The sequence below is a fragment of the Hippocampus guttulatus genome, chromosome 13, assembly GCF_054856545.1.
Source record: "Hippocampus guttulatus isolate MCC_2025c chromosome 13, RoL_Hgut_1.0, whole genome shotgun sequence".
Classification (NCBI taxonomy): domain Eukaryota; kingdom Metazoa; phylum Chordata; class Actinopteri; order Syngnathiformes; family Syngnathidae; genus Hippocampus; species Hippocampus guttulatus.
In genome coordinates, this window is record NC_141273.1 from 7,059,673 (window position 1) to 7,082,364 (window position 22,692).

General features: G+C 42.1%; 1 protein-coding gene across 1 annotated transcript in view; it reads right to left on the reverse strand.

Moving 5' to 3' along the window:
• Positions 1 to 486: 486 nt before the first annotated feature.
• The window catches only part of LOC147196141 (latent-transforming growth factor beta-binding protein 2-like), a 105,927-nt gene continuing 83,721 nt past the window's right edge, over positions 487 to 22,692 (reverse strand). Inside the window, exons 31-41 of the mRNA XM_086126841.1 lie at positions 21,459 to 21,587; positions 13,162 to 13,290; positions 11,712 to 11,846; positions 10,277 to 10,474; positions 9,322 to 9,414; positions 8,925 to 9,053; positions 8,367 to 8,507; positions 7,673 to 7,846; positions 7,177 to 7,455; positions 6,073 to 6,222; positions 487 to 3,561 (exon numbers count right to left, since the gene is read on the reverse strand). Coding sequence (XP_085982967.1) covers positions 3,386 to 3,561; positions 6,073 to 6,222; positions 7,177 to 7,455; positions 7,673 to 7,846; positions 8,367 to 8,507; positions 8,925 to 9,053; positions 9,322 to 9,414; positions 10,277 to 10,474; positions 11,712 to 11,846; positions 13,162 to 13,290; positions 21,459 to 21,587 — 1,733 coding nt within the window. The 3' untranslated portion in view covers positions 487 to 3,385. The remainder of the gene's footprint in view (positions 3,562 to 6,072; positions 6,223 to 7,176; positions 7,456 to 7,672; positions 7,847 to 8,366; positions 8,508 to 8,924; positions 9,054 to 9,321; positions 9,415 to 10,276; positions 10,475 to 11,711; positions 11,847 to 13,161; positions 13,291 to 21,458; positions 21,588 to 22,692) is intronic.

Here is a 22,692-nt window from a genome sequence, read left to right on the forward strand (position 1 = left end):
CATGAAATAAACTAATATAAACATGAACTACATAACTCGAAAAAAGTAGCTTCAATCACTTTAAAAAACATCTAAAAATCCAAATCCAAGAATGTTAAATTGACTCCACAAAATCAGTCAAAACATGACTCCTTACTAATAAGTAAAAAAAATGGCTTTTACAACCATCTAAAATAAATACATAAATATTGTACATATATTAATATTCATTGACTGAATAATTGAAGAACAAAATGAGTGAATTTTAAAACATCAAGTGAATAATTTAACTCATGAAATTAATTTAAAAAAATCTAAATAACCAAAATAAATCATCCTAATATTAGCTAAATCGACTAACTAAACTACTCATAAAAATGAGTAATTAACAAATGACTGTTGTATTTGGACTAAACAAATATATACCTGTACAAGAAAATAACCAATTTAATCAAAAAAGGCGCAGTGCAGGAACAAAATGCATTCCGTGTAAGAAAACACCACACAGATGTTTATTTTTTGTTTTTATTTGGATGACTGACAGTGATTACAGTCAAAAGGTAAACAAAATGAATGAGAGTGATATTTCCGATGACATAACAGGTAGACATTATCATTAGGTTGTTTGAGAGTTTTACAGGGACCTCGATTGTTCCAACTTCGACTCAAATGTTTGACTTCATGTCTGGTTGAGGTGATAATTAGAGCAGCACAATCAAAGTACAGTGCATGTCGCATGGAAACATTTGCGCAATTGTAGCTTTTATAGTTCAATTAATGCAGGTTAAGGGGATATTGGAATTTGACTTTTATATCTATGTGCTGCCACGATTGGGTTTTTCCAGGTGCCAGTTAAAGAAATGATTAAATCAAACCTGAACCACAATGATGATAACAATAATAACAATTTCAAATAAAGAAAATCAAGTAGGCCATGGCTGTCTATGATACATTCATGACTCAGAAAAGCCAACATATTGAAAGAAGTAATGTTCACAATTAACAATATTTAACCATAGAGTTGCAACATACAGAGGTTGGTGCTTACAATTCAAAAAATATTGTCTTGGTAATGAAATGGAAAATGTCTGCCATCAGATTAAGAACAATGCTGCCACTTCCCAAAGAATATATATAGTTCATATTCTGCTCCACAGGGCAGGTTATACACACAGTTCCTCTGGTACAGTGTCAGCTGTTCCCCTCACACATAAAAAGATTTAAAGATTTGCTTTTAAAAAATATTTTTTGTTGTTTTTGCTTTTTTTTACACATGTATAAATCTACAAAGCTACAATATCAGCCCCCCTCCACCCCTTCCCCCCGATTTTGAGTTTTATGTCAAACAAAAATGTTGGTTGTGCTATGTAGGAGGCATTAAAAGGATATTAAACAAAAATATATAGTACTAGAGCTGTACGAAATATACCAAACCTCTCCAGCGGAGCCTTTGTCTTAGTGGGAATGAAACATTTGCTACAATTGTGTACACGAAAGCAACATTTTTACTAAAAAGCAGTGATATTTGTTGATCAGGTGTTATTTTAGACACGAGACTAAAATATAGTATCACGCTTCGAGACGCTTGCTCCTTTGTCAAGAGAATAAAATAAGTTAATACTGTTAGTTTGATTTTCTTTTTGGAAGTTGTAATAAAAATGGTCAAAACAGATGAAGGCAACTATTGCACCTGTACAGAACATCATATAACCAGATCCTCATATACATCTCGAGTCTTTAAAGGTGGCGGCTAAGCCTTTCTTTTTGAAACGTTTGGTTGTATTGTCTTGGTCTGCACATTCTACACTTTGCTGTTCAGCTCCATTTTAATGTGAAGAAAAGAAGTGTAATGAAGGATAAGAAAATCATTTTTAATATCTGTTAAGTGCCATCCATCCATTTTCAATAGTGCTTGTCCTCATTAGGGTCACGAGTGAGCTGGAGCCTATCCCAGCTGAATTGAGGCGGGATGAGGGGGACGCCCTGGACAAGCGACCATTGACACCTATGGACAATTTGGAACAGTGATCCCCAACCACTGTGCCACAAGAAACGATTTCATGGAATTTGTCCAAACGTTTATTCATCTATTTATGCTAGCGACAAAGAGTGACAGATGATTCTTCTCTCTTTCATGAGCATACAGACGCCACAAACTACCATCAGAGCACTATTATTATTATTATTATTATTACATGAACCTCCTCAACCCACTTCAGCGTAGTTCCTTGGCACCAAGATGCCACAAGATGGTGGCAAAGCACTACATGTAGCTCCTCAACTCACTTTGACACAGTTCATTGGTAGTAAGATTCCACGAGATGGCGCGGAAGTGATACTTTTAGTTTTTTGTGGGCAGGCATAGCGAATAGGTGAGTTTATCAGCAAATAACAGGATAACATGTGAGTAGTGAATCACTCATGGCAGGGAACACTGTAATAGCTTCAACTAAACAGATTTTCACACCAAGTTAGTACAGATATGAGGAAATTGAAACAAGATCGTCATAGTTTCTGTGTATATACAGTGCATAGAAAAAGTCTACACACCTCCGTTCAAATGCCAGGTTTTTGTGATGTCAAAAAAATAGGAAGATAAATGTCAAAACGTTTTCAGCCTCTTACCTGACCATCTTAGTTAACAACACCCCCCCCCCCCCAATGTTTTCAAGAGGGGCATTAAAAATTAACAGAGGAGACGTGGTTGCAAAAGTGTGCCTTTTATGACTAAAAATTTGGCTGTGTTCAGAATTAACCAATCACATTCAAAGTTGAACAGGGGTCGCCACACACTTGCCACTATCAAAGTGCATCTGATTAACCCCAAATGGATTTCAGCAGTTTCTTGTGCAGACTTTTTATATCCACGTTACTTTTTGTGACGTTTTTGTTTGGTGGTGTGTGCTGTGATATTTTCTCATGGAAAATATGTGCCGTGGCTCAATAAAAAGTCGGAAAACAAAATTTGAGTCTCCAATAAATTTAACGTGCAAGCTGGACTACTCGGAGAGCACGCATGTATGAGTGACATGCAAAATGACAATAATGCTCTATTTCTGAGTCCTCTCAGGTCAGTTGCTAGCAAGTCAGAAGTGGCTTGAAATCAGTAACACAATTCTTAAAAAAAGAAGTGAAGGAGAAAATAAATTATGGAAAATATAGCCAATCATTTTCTTGGTGGGTGTTATGGAATGAAAAAGCTCAGAATCCCTTGCCATGTCTTCATTCCTCTTGTTCAGATCTAAGATTCAGTGATTCCTGTGTTGTGAGCCAAATGAATATGTGCTGCAAGGAGTTGAAGTCTGGACTTTTCAGCATAACTGCGCCAGGCACTGAGGAAGAGATGGCCAGAGGAGGGGTGAAAGGAAGCAGGAGAAATCAGCACTCGTCCGTCCCGTCCCTCATCTCAGTTCCCCGTTTCCCTAAACTCTGCCAACGGGATGGCCGGGATGCATTTGTGTGGCTTAGCCGAGGCCACGAAGCCGGGCAAACAGTTACACTTGTAGGATCCTTCTGTGTTCCTGCAGTGGCCGTTCTGACACAACGGCACCTTGTCGCTGATGTCCTCACACTCGTTTATGTCTGCGAGAAAAGGAGGCATGAAGTGTTAGTCGGAGGAAGCGTAGGAGCGTTTGCATATTTGTAAACAATACTTTCTTTCCCTTTATCAAGAGTTTCGAGCGTTGGATAGAGGACCTGAAAGATTGACTGGAAACACTGCACAGTAAACACACACTACAATACATTTTTTGATGACGCCCAAATGCCCTGTTTGCTCCTTCTATGGTGCTATGTTAGCAGAGGAGTAGCTAGCGTTGGTCGACAGCTGATGGCCGGTATTGATGGAAGATTCCAGTGGAGGTCAGACAGCCAGACCAGGCTTCTTGTGGGGTTGATGCCAAAAAAATTAGCTTGGTAAACCTCTGGAAATGATGCAAAAAAAGTGCTGGGTCGCTGTCGGCAGTGGCGCAAGTTAACAGCTGATCAGCTCTCGTTTGTGATATACAGTACTGTGCTGAATACAATCAAACCTCGGTTTTCAAACGTCTCTGTTCTCGACCAAATCGGTTTTCGACCAAAAATTTTGAGTTTTTTATGCCTCGAATTACGACCGAAAATCGGTTCTTGACCAAACTGAGCGCACTTCAATGCACCACTTGACTCCTCTCGCCTTCCTTACACAGGGAAGTGACGTCGGGTAGACGACGAAGTGACGCTTCCTCGTGTACGTTCCATTGTAAGCATACGTGTTCAATAAAGATTTCTTTTCTTTTTTTTTAAAGAGCGTGGTTTCGGTTTTCGAACAAATCGGTTTTCGAACAGCCTTCTGGAACGGATTATGGTCAAAAACCGAGGTATGACTGTATATTTTAAAAATGAGCATCTATGCATCACGTCAGAAATAATAAAATAACTAGTGGGAGTTCGAATTTTATGCATTCCATGACGAACAACAAAAATGACAACAATATTTCTGTTTTTTAATGATAAAAATAGCACTCTATAGCAGTGGTCCTTAACAATCGAAACGCGGACCGGTAGTCATTTTCTACTGGGCCGCACAGATAGAGGAAAAAAAAAAACAAAGAAAAAAAATCATTTGTTTAAGTGGAACATAAGCGACGAGGAAGCAGTTGCCACACTATGCGCTGTTGCGTCACTTCCGTCATAATTTAATAACTTCATGCATCACTCCGTTACACATAAACTGTACTTTGGATGAACCGATCGAGAATCTACACCAGCATCCTGAGCCAAAACGGTGTGTCCCAGCGCATCTGTAGGGCGTTATCTTGCCACCCTAAATGCCTTTCATCCATTCTAGTCCCCGCAAAAACCCACATAAGAATAAAAGAAAAATAGCACTGCTGTGTGAAATATAAACATCAAAACAGTTCCATAAACTTTTTTCATTAACTCATTCACTCCCAAAGACGTTTTTAAACGTCTTTTCAGACTTGGTCCAGAATTGGCTGGTACTGAATGAGTTAAGTGTCATTTAGCCGAAAGTCACACATCGACACACTGTCGTAATCGAGGCTCTAAGGGCCGCGGGCAAGGGAGTGGCATTAAGGGTGTCACTCTCGCTCGTCGGCCGTTTACCCCAGTTTCAGTGTCCCTTCTCTATGGTCCTTCTGAGTATTTTCATGTCGTACTTGTGCCAGAAAGGCAGTTTGCAAACAGATGAATGTGCATCAGTGACTGTCGCGCTTTTTAATTTTTTTTAACTTTTCATGAATGCCTTCTTTTAGCCTTCACGCTCATGATGTTGCATGAGCCCCATATTCTCATCTTGACACCGATATGCAGGTAAAAGGAGGAATAGCATGTGTTGCGTCACATGTTTCCACTGGCTCTGCATCGACCTTGAAGCTGCTAAGCCCAAATGCAGACGGAATATTGTAATCATCGCATTCCATAACAAGACAGTCTCACTTTTTTTTCACAAAAATAAAGCACACTTAAAAGACATAAAAGCCCAATGTAATAGAGTGAGTGGCCGGAGATTCAAGGCCTTAACCTTGGCAGCGAGTGGCCAGACCGTGGGCTAACAGACAATGCTTGAGGGGAGTACACCGCTTTCATTAGATTGCCATAAAACACAAGCTAATGTACGGTTGTTAAATGCAAAGCTTCTTCTTGAGCCGCACGAAGAGTTGCCTCACTGCGATAAATCTCAAGCATGGCTCCACAAGGTTTTAAACACGAAGGCAGAGCTCACCCAAGTCTGATCTCAACATTTTTAGAGACAATTAAACAGACTGATGGATTGCACGCCGTCTTGCAGAATGACCCTCAACACCAGTCAAGTCTTGTAGCTGAATGTGTTCTCTTTTGAGATGGAAAACCATCATGTATTGTTCGTGAATAAGACATGTCAGGGTGACAATAGGATAGTGTGAACAGAGATTCCAGACCACAGCCCTGAAATTAGTTTAGAGTAGGTTTACGAATGCCCAATAATCAATATTATTGACCGAAGCAGGGGATGCTGAAATCAAAGTTTGCTCAGAGCCACATGGAGATGTGGGGGGGTGGGGCGCCCACACCTACAAGTGCTTGCAGATGTCAGATGTCAGAATGAGAGCGCACCTATGCAGGCCATCTTGTTTAGGTCCAGCTCGTAACCATCAAAGCAGTCGCAGGTGTAGCCTTCCCTTACGCGAACGCAGCGTCCGTTTTCACAGCCGTTCAGAATGCCGCATTCTTCTGCCCGGAGACCCTCGAAGCCATCATAGCGCTCTGAAAACACAAAAGGGGAGGTGTGAATGAATGACTAGATGCTTTTAAAAAATGTCCATCTTGCATTAGTTACGCACACACTACAAAGACAAAAGTTTTGGGATGAACTCTAAATGATCAATCAACAAAGGGTCTCCCTGAAGCATAATTGTCCGTCTTATCAAGACAGGACAAGGCCCCTTTTTTAAAATTCCAAATCGAGGTCTTACATCATAGATAGGCAAAGTATAGCCAGATAAAAAGCCCACCGATCATTTACATCATTAAATTTCCTGTATTATTTGGTGCAGTAATTCACCACTTTCTCCTATAAGTGGTAAATTAAAATGTGTTTATTCTATGTTAATTTATATCAATATATTTGGATATATCAATTTAAAAATAAAGGGTATTTTATCTTCTCTTATCTAAGAAGTTATTAATAAAATCAAATGGTGTGTAAAATTAAAAAATAAATTACATATGTACATAAGACTTGGTTTCTTGGAAATAGTTCAATTAAATTAAAAAAAAACCCTAATCATCCATGACTGTTTTGGCCCATCTGTCCATTTTTAAAAAAATCTAATATTTTCCAGCCTTTGAGTGAATGAGACTGGTGTGGAAGAGCTTGTGTTTTGGGATGACACGCGCGCACACACACACACACACAAGACACAAAAATGTTTTTGCATAATGTATTAAAAGGATTTATAAAATAGATTACCTCACCACTGAAGTTGATGGTCAACATGCACTAGAATGGTAGGGTGAAACCAACTGATCCAAACAGTTTCTAATATTGTGCTTTTCTCAAATTGAAGATATTGAAAAACTCTCTCAGTATGATGCAATCCAATTGTCCTACAAACTAATATGATGGTAATAAAAACTTATGAACCACCCTTAAATCATGAATCACATCTGGTTCAATGACATCATGTCATTGTCCAAGTGGGCCGTGTTCCCACCTACCAGAGAAGGAATCCACCGGCCGAGGCTGGTGTTCACGAGGTCGGTGGATAGGGACTCGAACAGGCGGCTGCTGCGCAGTGTAATCGTTGTCGTTGAACAGAGGGACGCTCTCGGGAACGTCGTACGGTCCCGCTGGGCCGCCATAGTTGTCCCAGTAGGGAGGAGCAAAAGGTTCCGCAGGATCTTCGGGCCCGTCCACGCCATACTCATAGCCCGGCCGCTCTCGCAGGCTGTCCGAACCTTCTCTCAGAGGGAGGTTGCACATGATTGCGTAGTCCTCTGAAAGCAACAGAGCAGAGTCACCATTGGAAACTATGATTCTAACATGAAAAAACATCTCTGACCCCTCGATCCGACTATGCACTATTTGTCTATCTGCACTTATGATAGACAAATATGACTTTCCCATGACGCAAGGTGTACAGTTTAGAAAAATCTCCAGACCAACCACGAAAGAAAAAGCTCACAAGAAGTATATTTCCTGAATTGTTCTCACCTGAGTCTTTTCTGGGACAGAAAGCACACTGTCCACTCCAGGCCACTCCATAGAGGCAGCAACACTCAGTGTAGGTAGTTCTGCGGCCCTGCAGGGGTTCTGAACACATGTTGTCTCCCTCCAAACGCTGCCAGCAGATGTCCATGTGGACGTCGAGGTTAGACTCCACAGATTCTTTGGAAAGAAAAAAAAAAGAATTCACTTTCCATTGATCAAATTTAAATGGATTATCTATTAGGATAATAGGCAGAGATGGAATCAGGTCACACATGCAAGTCTCAAGTCTTATGCAAGCCATTTATCGTGGACAAGTCAAGTCACTGGTTATCTCAGTCAAGTTACCTTATTATTTCAGTCTTCATTGTCTTTGGAAAGACAGTCTTTGAAAATTATATTACAGGCCAATTTAAATAATCCGTATGTCGAGTATGTAGTGTAGAAAGCTGTTCATCATGTTTCAAGTCAAGTACCAATTATTTCAACTCACAAGTGAAAGTAAAGGCTCCAAAGCTTTTAGTTTTTGTCAAGTCAAATCACAAATCATAAAAGCAGTGACTCGAGTTGACTCAACTGTCCCCATCTCTGATCGCAAGTGAACCGAAGCCTATCACAGCTGACTCTGGGGCGATCGTCACTCAGAAGCCAGCATCTGTTTTCATACAATCTCTTCTCTTTGTGTTTTTGCACATCATACCTTCTGTTGTGTTGGCACTTACGCAGCGCCGCCGCGTGCTGTCCAGCACTAATGGCGGACTGCAGAAACAGTTGAACGAGCCCGCTGTGTTCACGCACGCTCCATCCATACAGGTATTTCCAAATTCACATTCATCATAATCTGAAAAACACAGTGTCAATTATTCTATGGTCATTATTGTGATATCGACAGAATTGACAGAACCCCCGACTGTCAGAACTGCGAAGCAGACATGCAAAAAACTAGTTTGTTGGTTATTTATTTATTTATTGATTGATTGAGTTAAACAAAAATGTTTGCCCCCCCTTTTTTTTTTTAAATAAAAATAACTGCTGGCTTTATTTACAGGCGCAGAAGAATGAAGCACCAAAACAAAAAGTTCAAAAATGCACTTTGCGACTGAAAGCAATAAGCCTAATGGAACATGTGGTGTCAATAAGAGCAGTCAGAACAATGGCTTGAGACACGAGAGAGCTCTCATCTCTTTGTACGGCTGAAACGCAGTGATTCTGATCAACTGATGATTCCGTACTTGAAAAATAAGCATCGCTTTCTTACCAAGACACTCGAGCCTGACGTTGTCGTAGTAGAAACCGGAGCGACAGTAGCACGTGTAGGTGGAGAAGAGATTGACACATTGCCCATTCTTACAGATGTCTGATCCGAACATTTCACACTCATTTGCATCTGAAAAAAAGACAGAACACATATTGGAATGACAAAAAAAAAAAAAAAACCATGAAAAAGCTGTTTCAGGAAAGCAATGAAGACACTGTGATGAGAGGATTAAAACAGGTATGTATCCTACTGAGACTTGGCAGAGGCAGCCTTGTAAAAGAAGGCAAGTGATTATGCTTGTTTATTTGGCTTCAAAAGTGGTAGAAGGTGAAAATAAAACATAGATGCCAATGTTAAGGAAGCTATTAAAACTTTGGAATGTTCATGAAATCAGTACCTATGTAGAGTCGCTGTTCTGCGAGACTTTGGGTAGACGAAGCTGGCAAGGGGATGGATCCGCTGCCGTGAGGGCACAACTGGTGATAATCATCTGGAAAAGAAATTGCGCTATTATCAGCTATTATATGACATCACGGATTGATTTAGAGATGGGCAGAACAACCGATTAGCCGATTAACTGATCATTGCCGATGATTATTTGGAACTGATTTTTGATTCGTTACATCTTTGATTCGCTCCTCTTTCGTCTATAACTGCTTCAGACAACAAAGCGTATGCAGGTAAGTGGTTAGGATTGCACGATTGTCTGTGTCTAATGTGGTGTCTTGTATTATTTTGTCATTTTATGTTAACTTTTCTTTTGATGGCGGCGCGGGCACCCGCAGCGGCTCCTCTTGTTGTGAGAGGGAAGAAATTTCATCTGTGTGTACAGCACATTTGACAATAAAGTTGCACTTGACTTGACCTGATCTTGAAGTCACTGGAGATGCACTACTTGCATGTCGATTCAATCTCAACTCGTCAAGGAGTGTTCGCTAAGGCCTACTTTCCACGGAGACCGCCACTAAAGCAGCAGTAATCCACTTGGTACAACAGCGGCATGGAAACAGGAGTGCAAAACATTTAAAAAGATATTCTCCCATCCCTCAAAAGTAAATAAAGTGTTCATTCTGCTTAGCGAAGTTAGCAGGTTGCTAGCAAAGTTAATTATTTGTGGTGTTGTTGTTTTTTTTTTTGCCTTTTGTATCAAAGCGTTTCATGGGTAAACAATTATTCTTGAATTTAGAGTCTTCTGTTTTTGGAACTAAAAATAAAAAACACAAATTTAAAAAAACAAAACAATAAGCTGATAAACTGTTTGCTAATACTCCACACAGTCACTGAGGGAACGATGGTCCAGTGCCTGTCCTTAATTGAAATGCACCAAGGAATCATGAAACATTTCATTGCACCTCCTCCTGGAGCGGGACAGGCGTGGATCTCGCAGTTGTCGCCCCAGCCAGCGCCCACGGTGCAGCAGCACTCCTGCTTGGTGGTGTTACGGGATAAGACGTTGTCGCAGAATTTGACGTCATTTAAGTTGTAGTAGCATTCCTTCCTCTCCTCGGCAGAGTGGGCCGCAGGCGCTGGAGTTTTTGGCTCTGTGTCAGCTACAGGTGGACAAACACATAGTTTACATGAGGTAAATCGGGAGTGACGGAGGATGATATGGAAGAATGGAATGCCCCGAAAATGGTATAATATTGAGTTTTTAGCCAACATAAAAAAAAGAGACTTCAGCTCTTAAATTCTATTCATTGCGGGGCTCCTTCTATTTGTCATTTTTTTCTACAGCATAATGACCGCACGGCTGTGAGTATTGTTATATACTCTGTTTACAATCCATCAAGGTTAAGTCAAGGCAACTAGACGTGTCTTATTTGTTGAATTTGTTGGGTATTTTTCTTGTCGTCTGGAAACCTTTAAAAAACGACTTGCACAATGATGCTATGAGGCTAACGGTTGTTTTCAACTTTTGACGCTCGAATGTATAATTGCCCGGTATCACGCAGCAACATTGTCAAGTGGCTTTATGAGTCAATGAGTCTGCATGCCTCCTGGTAGGTGGTGCATCACCCCCACCCGCCACTGCTCAGCTCAGTCATTTGTCCAATAGGCATGGGCTCAGGCATTTTGCCCATAAGCTGCCGGCTTAGCCAAATGGAAACACTGGCATGTGAGTCAACACACCATTCACGTTCACATGATTGATTAACACACGTCAAAAGCAAACAGTGGAATGTGGCAAAAATGTACACAGAGGCATAGCTGGGGTTTAGTGCCCGGGCAGGATGAAAAACAACTCTGCCGAGGGCGCGCCGCTTAATAATGTAAATACGCCCAATTCTTGTAAGCGGACCAAACTGGGGAATGTGATGATGTTTCCATGAGTCAAAGTACTTTTCTGTGCAATCACAATGTGCCTCATAACAGTTAAGCGCTACCGAGATATTATCTTAGAAGAGATGCCTAAAGCATCGATTACCAGTAGGTACAGTCCATCATTGTTTGTCTTGGTGGGAAAGCACGTCTACAGTAACGAGGCCCTCGGGGTGTTTGCTCGGCTTTACTGAAGGAGTTACAGCACCAATTGTCTGGGGGATTAGACTCATACAAATTTTGCAGGCCATCCAACCAACCGCAGCACTTAGCCTGCAAAACAAATGAAAGCAGCCAGGTCAAAAAGATACTCTAAAAGACACGGAGTTGCTCGTGTCCACCTCATCACCCTTATTGTTTAGATAATGAAGACATGGCTCATTAAATGAAGGAAAACTCAGTCTCCCGTCGAAGCGATACAGATTTAAGTCCGGTGAGGCTCTGTGGGCGCTCGCGGCGTTCTCTTACCCAGGGAGCGGCAGCGGCTGGCGATGGGATCAAATTCCTCATTGTCGTTGGGGCAGATGCACAGGAAGCTGCCGTCGAAGTTCTCACACAGGGCCTCCCCGCACAGCGCCAAGCTCATCTCGCACTCATTCATGTCTGAGGGAGAGGTCGCGAGGTCAATAAAAGGATCAGGCATATACACAAAGGCCTGTGGTCCAGAAGGACACAGTAGCACATACAGGGTATCAGAATCAGTGGAAGTCATTTATTCATGCTTAGTTGATTAATTAAATACATACCCTCTCGTGAAATGATATCAATATATTGTTGCTGTACAATGGACCCCCGCATATGAACTAGGCACGGTGTGATTACCAGTTTGATGAGCGCCTTTTTTTTTTACTTAATGGTGAGAGACCAGCAGCTATTTCGCCCTCCTTCTCAGCTGAGCAGAGACGGGAGGGGTGAACAGAGCACAAAGACGGATGGACGGAGATGACAGAGAGTAATTGCGCTAACTCCAGCATACTGATTCATGTGCATTGTCCTAAAAACAAAAACAAACAAAAAAACCCCAAAACATGGCGCCCAAGGGTGCTAGTTAGCCTCAAGGTCAAGTTAAGTAGCCTCCTGTTCTGATCTCTTCTTCATATAGCTCACTAGTGATGGGACACTGTGACCTAAAGAATAAGTAAATCAGGAGAAGAATGTTAAGATTGATTTATTTACTGATCTAATGTGTTTATTTGGCCCTGCAATTGGCTGGCCACTAGTTCAGGGTATACCTTGCCTACTGCCCGAAGACAGCTCATGGGGAGAAGCGTTTTGGCTAATGGATGGATGCATTTATTTATTCATTTATTTTATATGTTTCTTTCTGTACCAAATATTCTAGACTTTGTTTAAAAATAAAATAGTTTGTGTTCAATGGGGAAAAAAATGTTTGTTTTATCTACCCAACTATTTCAAAAGCGGACATGTTTGAGCTGCAATTTGAATACCGTGATACGGCAACATTTTTGCCGTTATCATACCATCAGAATTTAATATCGAGCTATGCCTATTTGAAACCTATACTGCAGTATTCAAAGAAAATAACTTGTCTTAAAGTGGCAAAAAGTATGAAAATATTTTTTTCATGACAAAATTCTGTTTACATTATGAGTGGTACTTCTTATATTATATTGTGGTGTCTCTGAAATTGAGACAACAAATGAAAACAACGACCGTGACAACGGCACTAAAACATCAAACCGCGTTACCTGCTCAACCAAATTTCACGGCGGGAGGGAGAAAGCGGGGGTCCAGTGTATACTGTACATTCATTTGTGACAGCGTATCTATGAACCGTTCAGCTCTTTGAGTACTGTATGATCATAACACCTTTTAAACATCGGTAATGGAGTGAAACCTCCAAAGAAGAGTGAATTCACGTTGGCTGTTAGACTTATAAATCAGTGCAGGTACACACCAACACATTTGCTGGTGTCTCCGGGTGGGTTTGTGTAGCCCAAATCGCACTCGCAGCGGTAGGATCCGTCGGTGTTCTCGCAAAAGCCGTGGCTGCCGCAAATGGTCTGATTGAGGCACTCGTCAATATCTGTGAAGGTGAGGGAGAGCAGCCAAAGCGAGGAACAATGAGTTAAATGTTTGCAATGTAATCACAGGAGAATACGCAGTCAGCACAAGTCTGTTTGATGAAACGTAACTCACTTCCACTCCAATGCCAGTTTGACTTCCAATAACGAGCAAAACCACAGTCTTTAAAACATGTCAGAGATTTTGGACATATGTATTTATACAGTTCAGTGACGGGGTTTTCAAACACTAGTGTTTGTCAGTTAATTCAAAGAAATGGAGTAAAATATATTTTTTAAGTAAATCCAGAGGAACAGTGGCTGTTCAACTTGGACAGGCGCCACTTGAAAGGAACTTTGTGATTTATAGTACTGTATTCTGTATGAGGCGTGGCCAGAGAAGTGATGCTACATGCATGACTTAAAAGTAAGAAAAAAGCTATGCCTGAACGTTGTTCTTGGGGGGAAGGGCGCCAGCAGGGCTGGGGGTTACCACGAAATGGTGAACCAATTCCTGAACACATAAACAACCATGTTAGAGGCATACAGTCTCACCGACCGTGTTATGAACAGATACCCTGTTGATGAAAACAACGATTATTTGTCATGATTATCCACCCATCAATCCATCCATTTTCTGATCCGATTTATCTTGACAGGGATCGCGGGAGGTGCTGGAGCCTATCCCAGCTGTCTGCTGGCAGTGGGCGGGGTACACCCTGAACCGGTTGCCAGCCAATCGCAGGGCACACAGAGACGAACAACCATCCGTGCTCACACTCACACCTAGGGACAATTTAGAGTGTTCAATCAGCCTGCCATGCATGTTTTCCAAATGTGGGAGGAAACCGGAGTACCCGGAGAAAACCCACGCAGGCAGGAGAACATGCACGGAGGAGAACATGCACTGTCTTCACGATGAGCAGACCTCGACGATGCAGCTATGACCTGCACACGCATACACATACATAACTGGACAACCACACGCGCATACACATCCTTGTTATCACCGTCTTCATCGCTCCGATTCTTTTTCCCCCGTGACGTGGTTCGACATGCAGAGCGCTCGTGTGAATCCGTGCAGCTGGTCATTTTCGGCCGCGTCACGGTTACCCCTCTCAACCCCCCCCCCCCCCCCCCCTCCCATTCATCCTCCCCCTTATTACATGTTATGTCTTGTGACTTGTTGTAACTGTCATATGCTTATTTCTGTGCTAGGGTTATTTTTTTATCCTGGACTTAAATTATCCTCGGAAGAGGATAGTTCGAGCGTGGGTTTTTTTCCCCTCTCCCTACCGAGCGTTTTTTCCTTTCTGAATTCTGATTGTAATTTCCCCATTGCGGGACAAATAAAGGATATCTTATCATTATCTTATTAAACTCCACACTCTACACTCCATACAGGAAGGTCGGAACCGGGATCGAACCCACGACCTCTGCACTGTGGGGTCGACGCGCTAACCACATAACTATTACTATATACTACTGCCATTGTCATGATTATTTATTGTTTTATTTATTCTTTTTCATTCTTTCAGGATTGATAGATGAGGGATGAAGGACCGATGGAGGGGCGATGTTGACTTTCCGGCTTGCGAGATGCTGTGTTGCCAGAGTTTCATCATAAAAACGAACAGTGACGTTGATTATATTGAATTTACACAGAACCCTAAGTTCAATCCTGTCAAACACCTTTGGGATGAGCTACAACTGAAATTTGTGAGCAAACACACCGCACTCCACAGACAGACTTTAAAGTCTTCCCAGAAGAGTGGAAGCTGTCAGCTCAGGAGTCTCGAACTTCTACATCCAATGAGCAATAATACTTTGTGGAGCACATTTATGGCTCATTATTTATCGAGAGTCGACAATTCATGGACATAATAAGTAAGATGGGATCAGGAAAGCTTCGGGCTGACATAAACCTGGCAGGAATCACAGACAAGACAAAAACAAAAATACTGCAGCGCTGTCTTGGCCCAAAACATTCCTCAATGAGTTGTTGTGGCCAATAAACATAGTAAAAGAGACATGACAGAAACATTGGGGTTTAAGTGTTTTGAAAATGAATATTCAATTATGCAACTCCAGAGGGTAATTGAGTCTGACAATTTTGTGTCTTTTTAATTGTGGTGAAGTATTTTTGGTGGCATTTGTAATTAAAAGCCTTTCGTCACATTTGGCAAAATATGTTGTGACAATGAGCTGGCTGGTAGTCGGTCCAAAAGTGGTTCTGTGAACAGGATGCGGCCAAGCCACTTGTGCCTGTCGGCGGCCACATCCTCTTTCAAGAGGAAAGGATTAATGCAACAGTGATGTCAGTAACTAGCCATGAAAAGACATCCGTAGTTACGGCGTATTCTACAAATAACTCCGATGTATTGTTTCTCTTCTCTCTTCTTTAACATTTAATGATAAAAGAGACTTTCTTTGTATAACTACTAAGAGGATGCCTTTTGGATTGTCAAACTTAATGGTTGTTTAGTGTTTTTTATAAGGCGTAACGCCCAACTAAATACTCAGGGATGGGTTGTTTACTTGGGCATTGACTGCAAAGTTTACCATTTAGTCGTTGTTTCGACACACATGAAGATTTTTAGTGGCTGTGATGATGTGTTGAGTTAAAATTAGAGAAAGCATCACCCTGTTGTGCAATCAGCTTGGTTTCTGTTGACCTTAGCTTCGTAACCACCCCCTATGAGCACTGCCGTCTAAAAGTTTCCATGACTAATGTGAACTAGGCTTCGAAAACAGGAAGGCCTTTGACAAACACAAAAATGCAGCCTATAAAACCACAACAGTGCCCAAACTCGTACAACATTTGGATCAATCGCAATGAAGACGTTACTGTTCCTGTATGACTCACGAGAAAGACATGTGATCACGATACAGCAAGTTTTATTTTGACCCTGAGGACTCATAAGGTCGTTTCAACTGAAGAGAGGAGGAAAATGGGCCAAAAACCCATCTGATTTGAGCAAAGTATTTGGCCGGCCTCCTGTTTCCTCTTTCAGCACAGCCACATAGACAACCACTTTCACAGGCTTACTGGTAGGCTCATCCTCACTTGGATGCTTCCATAACATGAGACAGGGAGTGGATCTCCCACACACTAATAAAACAGAGACAAGACGGTCTTGTCCTTTCCAGAGAAACGTTGAGAAGGACCCAAATTTCAGGATTGTGAGCTGAAATGGCAGCAAGGGGAGAGCGAATGAGTGAGACACGGCCATCTTCACGTTCAGAGCAGCTTTGTTGGGGTACTGTGAGGAACTGGAGAGTGGATATAAAAGTTCTTCACACCCCTGTTCAAACGCCAGGATTTGTGAGATGAAAATGAGACAAAGATAAATGATTTCAAAACATTCAGCACCATCAGTGTGACCTTCAACTTTTATGGCTTCACTACATAGAAGAAGAAGGAGAAACCATCTCGAGAGGGAAAGTAAAAATAGACAACTGAGACAATGTAGTCGCAAAAGTACGCAGACCCTCTTGGGAGTGGGGTGCGGCTGTGTTCAGAAATTTATGCTAAGAACAGTATATTCATCATTTGAAATTGTAGTTTGCCTACTGGCTGGCACATGTTCATTGTATTTTGGTGGTCGAGGCAAAACCTTGAACATCTCCTCAAACCCACAATTATACTTTCAATAGAGGAAGCAAAGTTTGAGGAAATGAATGTAGACAACCAAGGGAGTGTGAAAACGTCGAGACCCGAGGTCTTGATGAGATTCACCCAGAAAACCCCAGGGTTCTGAATCCTGTGGTCCTGACTCAGTTCCGACTATTAAAAAAAAGACTCCTGCTCCCAGCCAACTACGGTCACAAGCTTCTGTTGGAAAACAGTAAAGCCACTGCTACTTCACATCAGAAAGAGTCAGCTGAGGTTTCTCATACATCTATGCCAGATGCCTCCTGTTTTTAAGGCTTCACAGTCCAGTGTCCTCATGGTCATCAGTGACAGAGAAAACCTGGACTTCACTGCTCAGGCTCCTATGCTTGAGACCTGAACTCAAAATAAGCAAGGAGAATTGATGGATAGTGGAGATTAAAAAAGCTCAAAAAAAAAAAAAAAAGAAGTACAGTTGTCCACCACTGCAAACTGCGAACACATTAATAATCATGGTTCACAATTCCGTGACAGTTTTAATCAAAAGTCTATATAATAACAGAATGCTTTAATATGTGTTGAATCTCACTGGATTGTGCGTGCGTAGCAAGTTCTGTGGCTGGTGAGTGTACACGATTCACACTATTTGAATATTCCCCCAGGAAGAAAGGTAAAGTGGATCCAGGAATGTTTCCCTCAAGCTTCTCATTCATGTGGAACAAAATGTGTTGCAAACCACATGTAATCAAAGTATCATCTCTGAGCAGGATGAACGCATCAAGACCCCAATCATTTTTATGATAAATGTGTTTTTCCTTCGCATTTCTCAACCTGCCGTTATCACCGTGTCTCAATCCACGCTGGTCATCGCAGTAATATTTTTGGCGGTACGACAGCACACACCGGCGGGGTGTGAGATTTCGTTTCTTGCGCTTTCCAGTAGTAATCAGGACTGGTGCAGAAATGTAAATTACCTTGAGGGTAAGTTCGAGGGGCAAAGCAGGACCAAAGGGCGCTCACCTCCGGGGTCTGAAAGCTCTGTGCCATGTACTAATCCGCAGCACATGGTGTAAGGCCAGTAACACAAGCATGGGAGTCAATGACAGCCTGCAACCCACATTTCCACTACATTCCATGGGTAACCCTGAGCCTGATTGAACCCATATGCAGACGCATTTTACACGTGGGCAACAACGAGGAACGATGAAATGTCATGGGACTCTCGTTTGTGTGCTTTCACGGTCATTATGTCAATCACTTATCCTATCTTGGAATGACCACAGCAGATCACAATAATCTGTATTTTATTACAGCATGTGGGCATGAAGACATGGTCACCGAACACACGCATGGCAAATTGTCTCTTTTCTCACTGAGCTGGAAGACTGACATGGGTTTGACCGCGTACAATTTCCACCCCGAGGTAGGTCTTATTAAAGACGATTAAATGACACATCCATGGATGTATAGTTCCGCTGTAACATGCCCAAAAGGGCCAAGTGCGTCGCATCATCTTGACAGGGTTCCTGAATGACCCCTTAAAGCACAGTTGCGGCTAACATGCCACTGCAAGAAGAAAAAAACAATACATACCCCCCTGACCCCCCTTTATTATGATTTATAAATCTAAAAGAGGAGCGCTTACAGAGGCAAAGAAAAGTACTGCCGTTTCAAAAATAAAGCAACGCCGAGTTCAGAAACCGCATGTTATGGCCTTCTCTTGAATTATCGACAATGATTTTTAGAAGCAGACAAACATGTCCTAGAGGAAGTAAGTATTTTAGCAAGACGACAATGGCAACGAACTCTACGCTTATCCTGAAAAAGGGTGCTAATGGCCCCCAAGAGACAACAACTAAAAGAGCAGACCCAAGTGAGGGAGTATAATTTGTTATGAAGCAGTGCGGCCTATTCCGCCCTAAAATCAATCTATCAGCAAAAGCCCAATAAAAAGATCATCATACTTCAAATGCAGTTCCAAACCTGCAATCGTTTCCACTTCTTTTTCGATCATTTCTTTCTCACACCACTAGGAGTCTACCTAGCATTAATGGTACATGTGCCACACTGACTATGCTCTAGATGTAACTCTTGTGCAATTTTCCAAGGTTTCATACTTTTGAGGCATATTTATTTTTCCAGAAAAGCAATTGGTTTCCAAATTGTATAATCTTTAGGGCGTTCGACTCTTGAGGTTCCACCGTATTTGCAATGCTGCATTTAACCGCTCCGATCGCATATACTAGCCACTATTAACACCGACAGCTTCCATCTGTGTTCAGACAGCATCATTCCATTGGGATGCTCTCAGCCTTCTTTCCTCTCTTCGCCTGTCGTTCTCCAGTGACTGTTTGAATCCCATTGAAGGATGAGATAAATGTTTGGCCTTTTATCTCTCAATAACCTCATAAGCCACTTTGTTTTCTTTACACCGAGAGTAACAAAGATGAATCCTGCGCTGGAGAATGAAGAGTGAGCAAGGAAATCCAAAGGTTGTGCAAGAAACCCAAATATCAAAAATCCAAGGTGTCTGTGCCAGTAAACACACAAGACTCGGTGTACTCTGGATGCCATGGAGATGTCTCTATTGTAGTTGGACAGCTGAGTGGCCCAGCTGTAGCAAGTGCACAAACACGGCCAGCTAAACTAGGTGAACTGGAACCTGGTTCCATCGGGAGGACAGTGAAGGTATGTGGATATCTAAGCGAACAGTCCTGTTCCCCAATCAAAATAAAAACAATGACTCGGTTTCAACACATCTTTTTCAGACACACTCATGACTTGCGTGAGCTACCGGCCTCACTCACTGCCTCCTATAAAAGAGTTTTTCTTTTGAAAATGCCCGGGTTTTAAGGGCCACTTCAGTGCAGTGCAGGGGTGGATCTAATTCAGTTGGATACACGGCTGAGGGGCACTGCAAAATCCCAAACGATCCCAATGTCTTTGCCTTATCCTCTTCATCAGAAAGCTGTGATGTTGCAGTTTTTCAAAATGGCCATAATATATCCGGATTGACTTTAATCTGTTCAATAAATTTACATTGGCGCATATTAAAGCGGCCCTTGGATTCTTCGATGTTTGTTTATTCGGTTCTTAAGTTGATAGACAACCGTGGCTGGAACCCTGTTTGCACCAAATGGTTTGTACTTGGCTTGGCCATTTGACAAAATATTTGAACAATCAATGAATTCATAGGGTTTACCCATTGTTTGAGGTCAGGGATTTTCTTCTCCTAGAATAGTCCTCTCAATCACGACTATCAAGCCTCATCAACTTGGTTTGGGACTTTTCCTTGTCCTATAAAATGACCAGCTAAGGCTTATGAGCTCTTTCTGCCCCAGTCAAGCTAACCCCTTGTGAGTCACAAACTGTGCTCAACAAGTTCAGAAGAGGTTTTTCATTTATTGTGATTCACTAAATAACAAGATCCAGTAGAACCTGAAAAACAAGAGATGAAAATAGGAAGAGCGAGAACACCCACTTGGGAAGTTAACAGCAAACATACATAGCACATCTGGTACTGAAGGGTATCCATGAGGAAAGAAAGGCAGACGAAGACCAAAGACAACAAGAAGTCAACCCAAAAAGAAGTTCGGCTACTGGATCTTTCCCGGACCCAGATGGTCCTGGACAAAGTAGTGTGGAGGAATCTCATTGATGACAAACGCATGCTTCGCCTGTGTATAGGGGTCCACAAGGAGCAAGCTAACTCCAAATGTTCTGAACACCTGTTTCGATGACCTAATGCGACACGGAGAAGTTCTAATAGTGTGGATGTGGCTTGACCTTCCACAGCTGATGACATTTGGACTTTTTTAGATGGCAAACTAGTTGAGGGTGAATCAACAATGCTTCTGCTGGTTAAGGCCCAGTAGTTCATTAAATGCTACCTCTAAAACTATTTCACACAATTGACACAATTCTAAAACACCAATTGATTCACTCATTAATTATTTTTCCCTTCCCCAATTTGTAGTCTGAAGTACAGATTGTGGATCGTGGCATCAGCTACGTAAATGGCGTATCACAGCCGTGCAACACAGTGGAACAAATAACGACAATGGACGACATTCAGCACAACCCTTGAATGTGTTGCGACATCTGTCCAATTCGGGCATCGAACCCGCACCTCTGTTGTGGGAGCACAGACTGTTGAGTTAAAACTCTGGGCTGTAAACCCTGCTCATAACCCGATTAGAAGGAGGTTTTCCAACCAAGGTCAAGCTGGCATCCTTACACATGACCTGAAATACTTTTCATTGATGGGTTTGTAGCTGACGGACCCTTCTGGAAAAATATGGCCTTTCTATCCCTGAAAGATGGCCTTTCTACATGGGCATGAATCTATTATTGATTGGTGACATACCTGATTACATTTATGTTGACAGGGTGGGGGATAATGTCTGGCCTCGTTGACCACCCATGGCTATACGTATTGGCGAAAGGTGGAACACTCAAAATATACTGTATGTCTGGTCCCATGCTTCAGTAAGAAGGGTTCCGAATCGGCCTGTCTTTTCTCAAATGTGGTAAATTGTGTCCTCTATTCCTTAAACTACATGTGGTTTGACCACTAACCGCAGTCTGTGGCGTCTTCTCTCTCAAGGCCAGGCTGGCAGCCCATGAAGCAGCGGTACGACCCAATGGTGTTCTCACAGCGCCAGGTACCACACACCGAACTTCCAAACTCCTTACACTCATTCTGGTCTGCAGAGAGAGAGAAATCGGAAGGTTAGAAAAGGGTACGATCAGGGGCACAAATGCAATCACATGTGACCCCCACCCCGCACACACATCTATCCCTCCCTCAGCTTCTAGTGTGGTGGCTGTGCAGCTGGAGTCGTCCAGGAAGACTGCGGTGTAGCTGTCCTCAGTGAACGCAGCGGGCAAGGGGAATGGCCAAGAACAATATTATCACAGCAACCCAAGAACTTGCGAAGGAGCTAAAGGGAGATGTTCCAGAGGGAGAAACGGCTCCCACTCACAATGGGGTCATTCATGTTTCTCCTTGGGGGAAAGACACTTGCAGGCCTCCAGCCATGTCATTCAGGAACCCTTCGCTTCTTTAAGCCACAGAAAGACTTGACACTTCACAATGCCTATCAAAAATTAGTCACGGTCAACTGCGTTGCCCTATCAACGATTGACTCTAAATGTTGCGCAACCATCAGGTATCTGACATAAGCATATGCTATTAAGTTTTGGAAATGTATTCAAAATTGAAAAATGTTGACCTCTGCTTTGCATTTCTATAAGATTCCGCCTTTTTAGAATGATTTTCTACAAGAGTGAATTTGTTTAAGCTTTTGATGATTTAGCCAATTTGAGAATTTGTCTCTACTTGTTGCCCTACTACAAGACTTGATTAGTAACATTTTGTCTTCCACTTCAAAATAATACCGCGGTAAACTGTGAAACCTAGGTAGCAATGAATGCATCATTTGGAACTAAATAGGCTAACAATAATGGAAGTGGAACAGGAGTCTCCTGTATTTACTTCTCGACACGTGGCCTTGGTTGTATCTAGAAGACAAATTTAGCCATGAAGCGACGGAAGGAAACTGGAAAATTGAACCCCCCAGCAAAATCGTGACTGTTGCGCACGTATAAAACTTCAGGCAAATGGGTAACCTAATGTTAACATGCATATTGACTTTTGATATAAGAAATGTGTCAAACTCAAGGCCCCGGGGCCAGATCTGGCCCGCCACATCATTTTATATGGCCTGCGAAAGCATATCAAAGATGTCAACTTCCATGGTCCTTTCTGAAATGTCTACAAAAATGTTTAATTCTCAAATGTAATAAACAA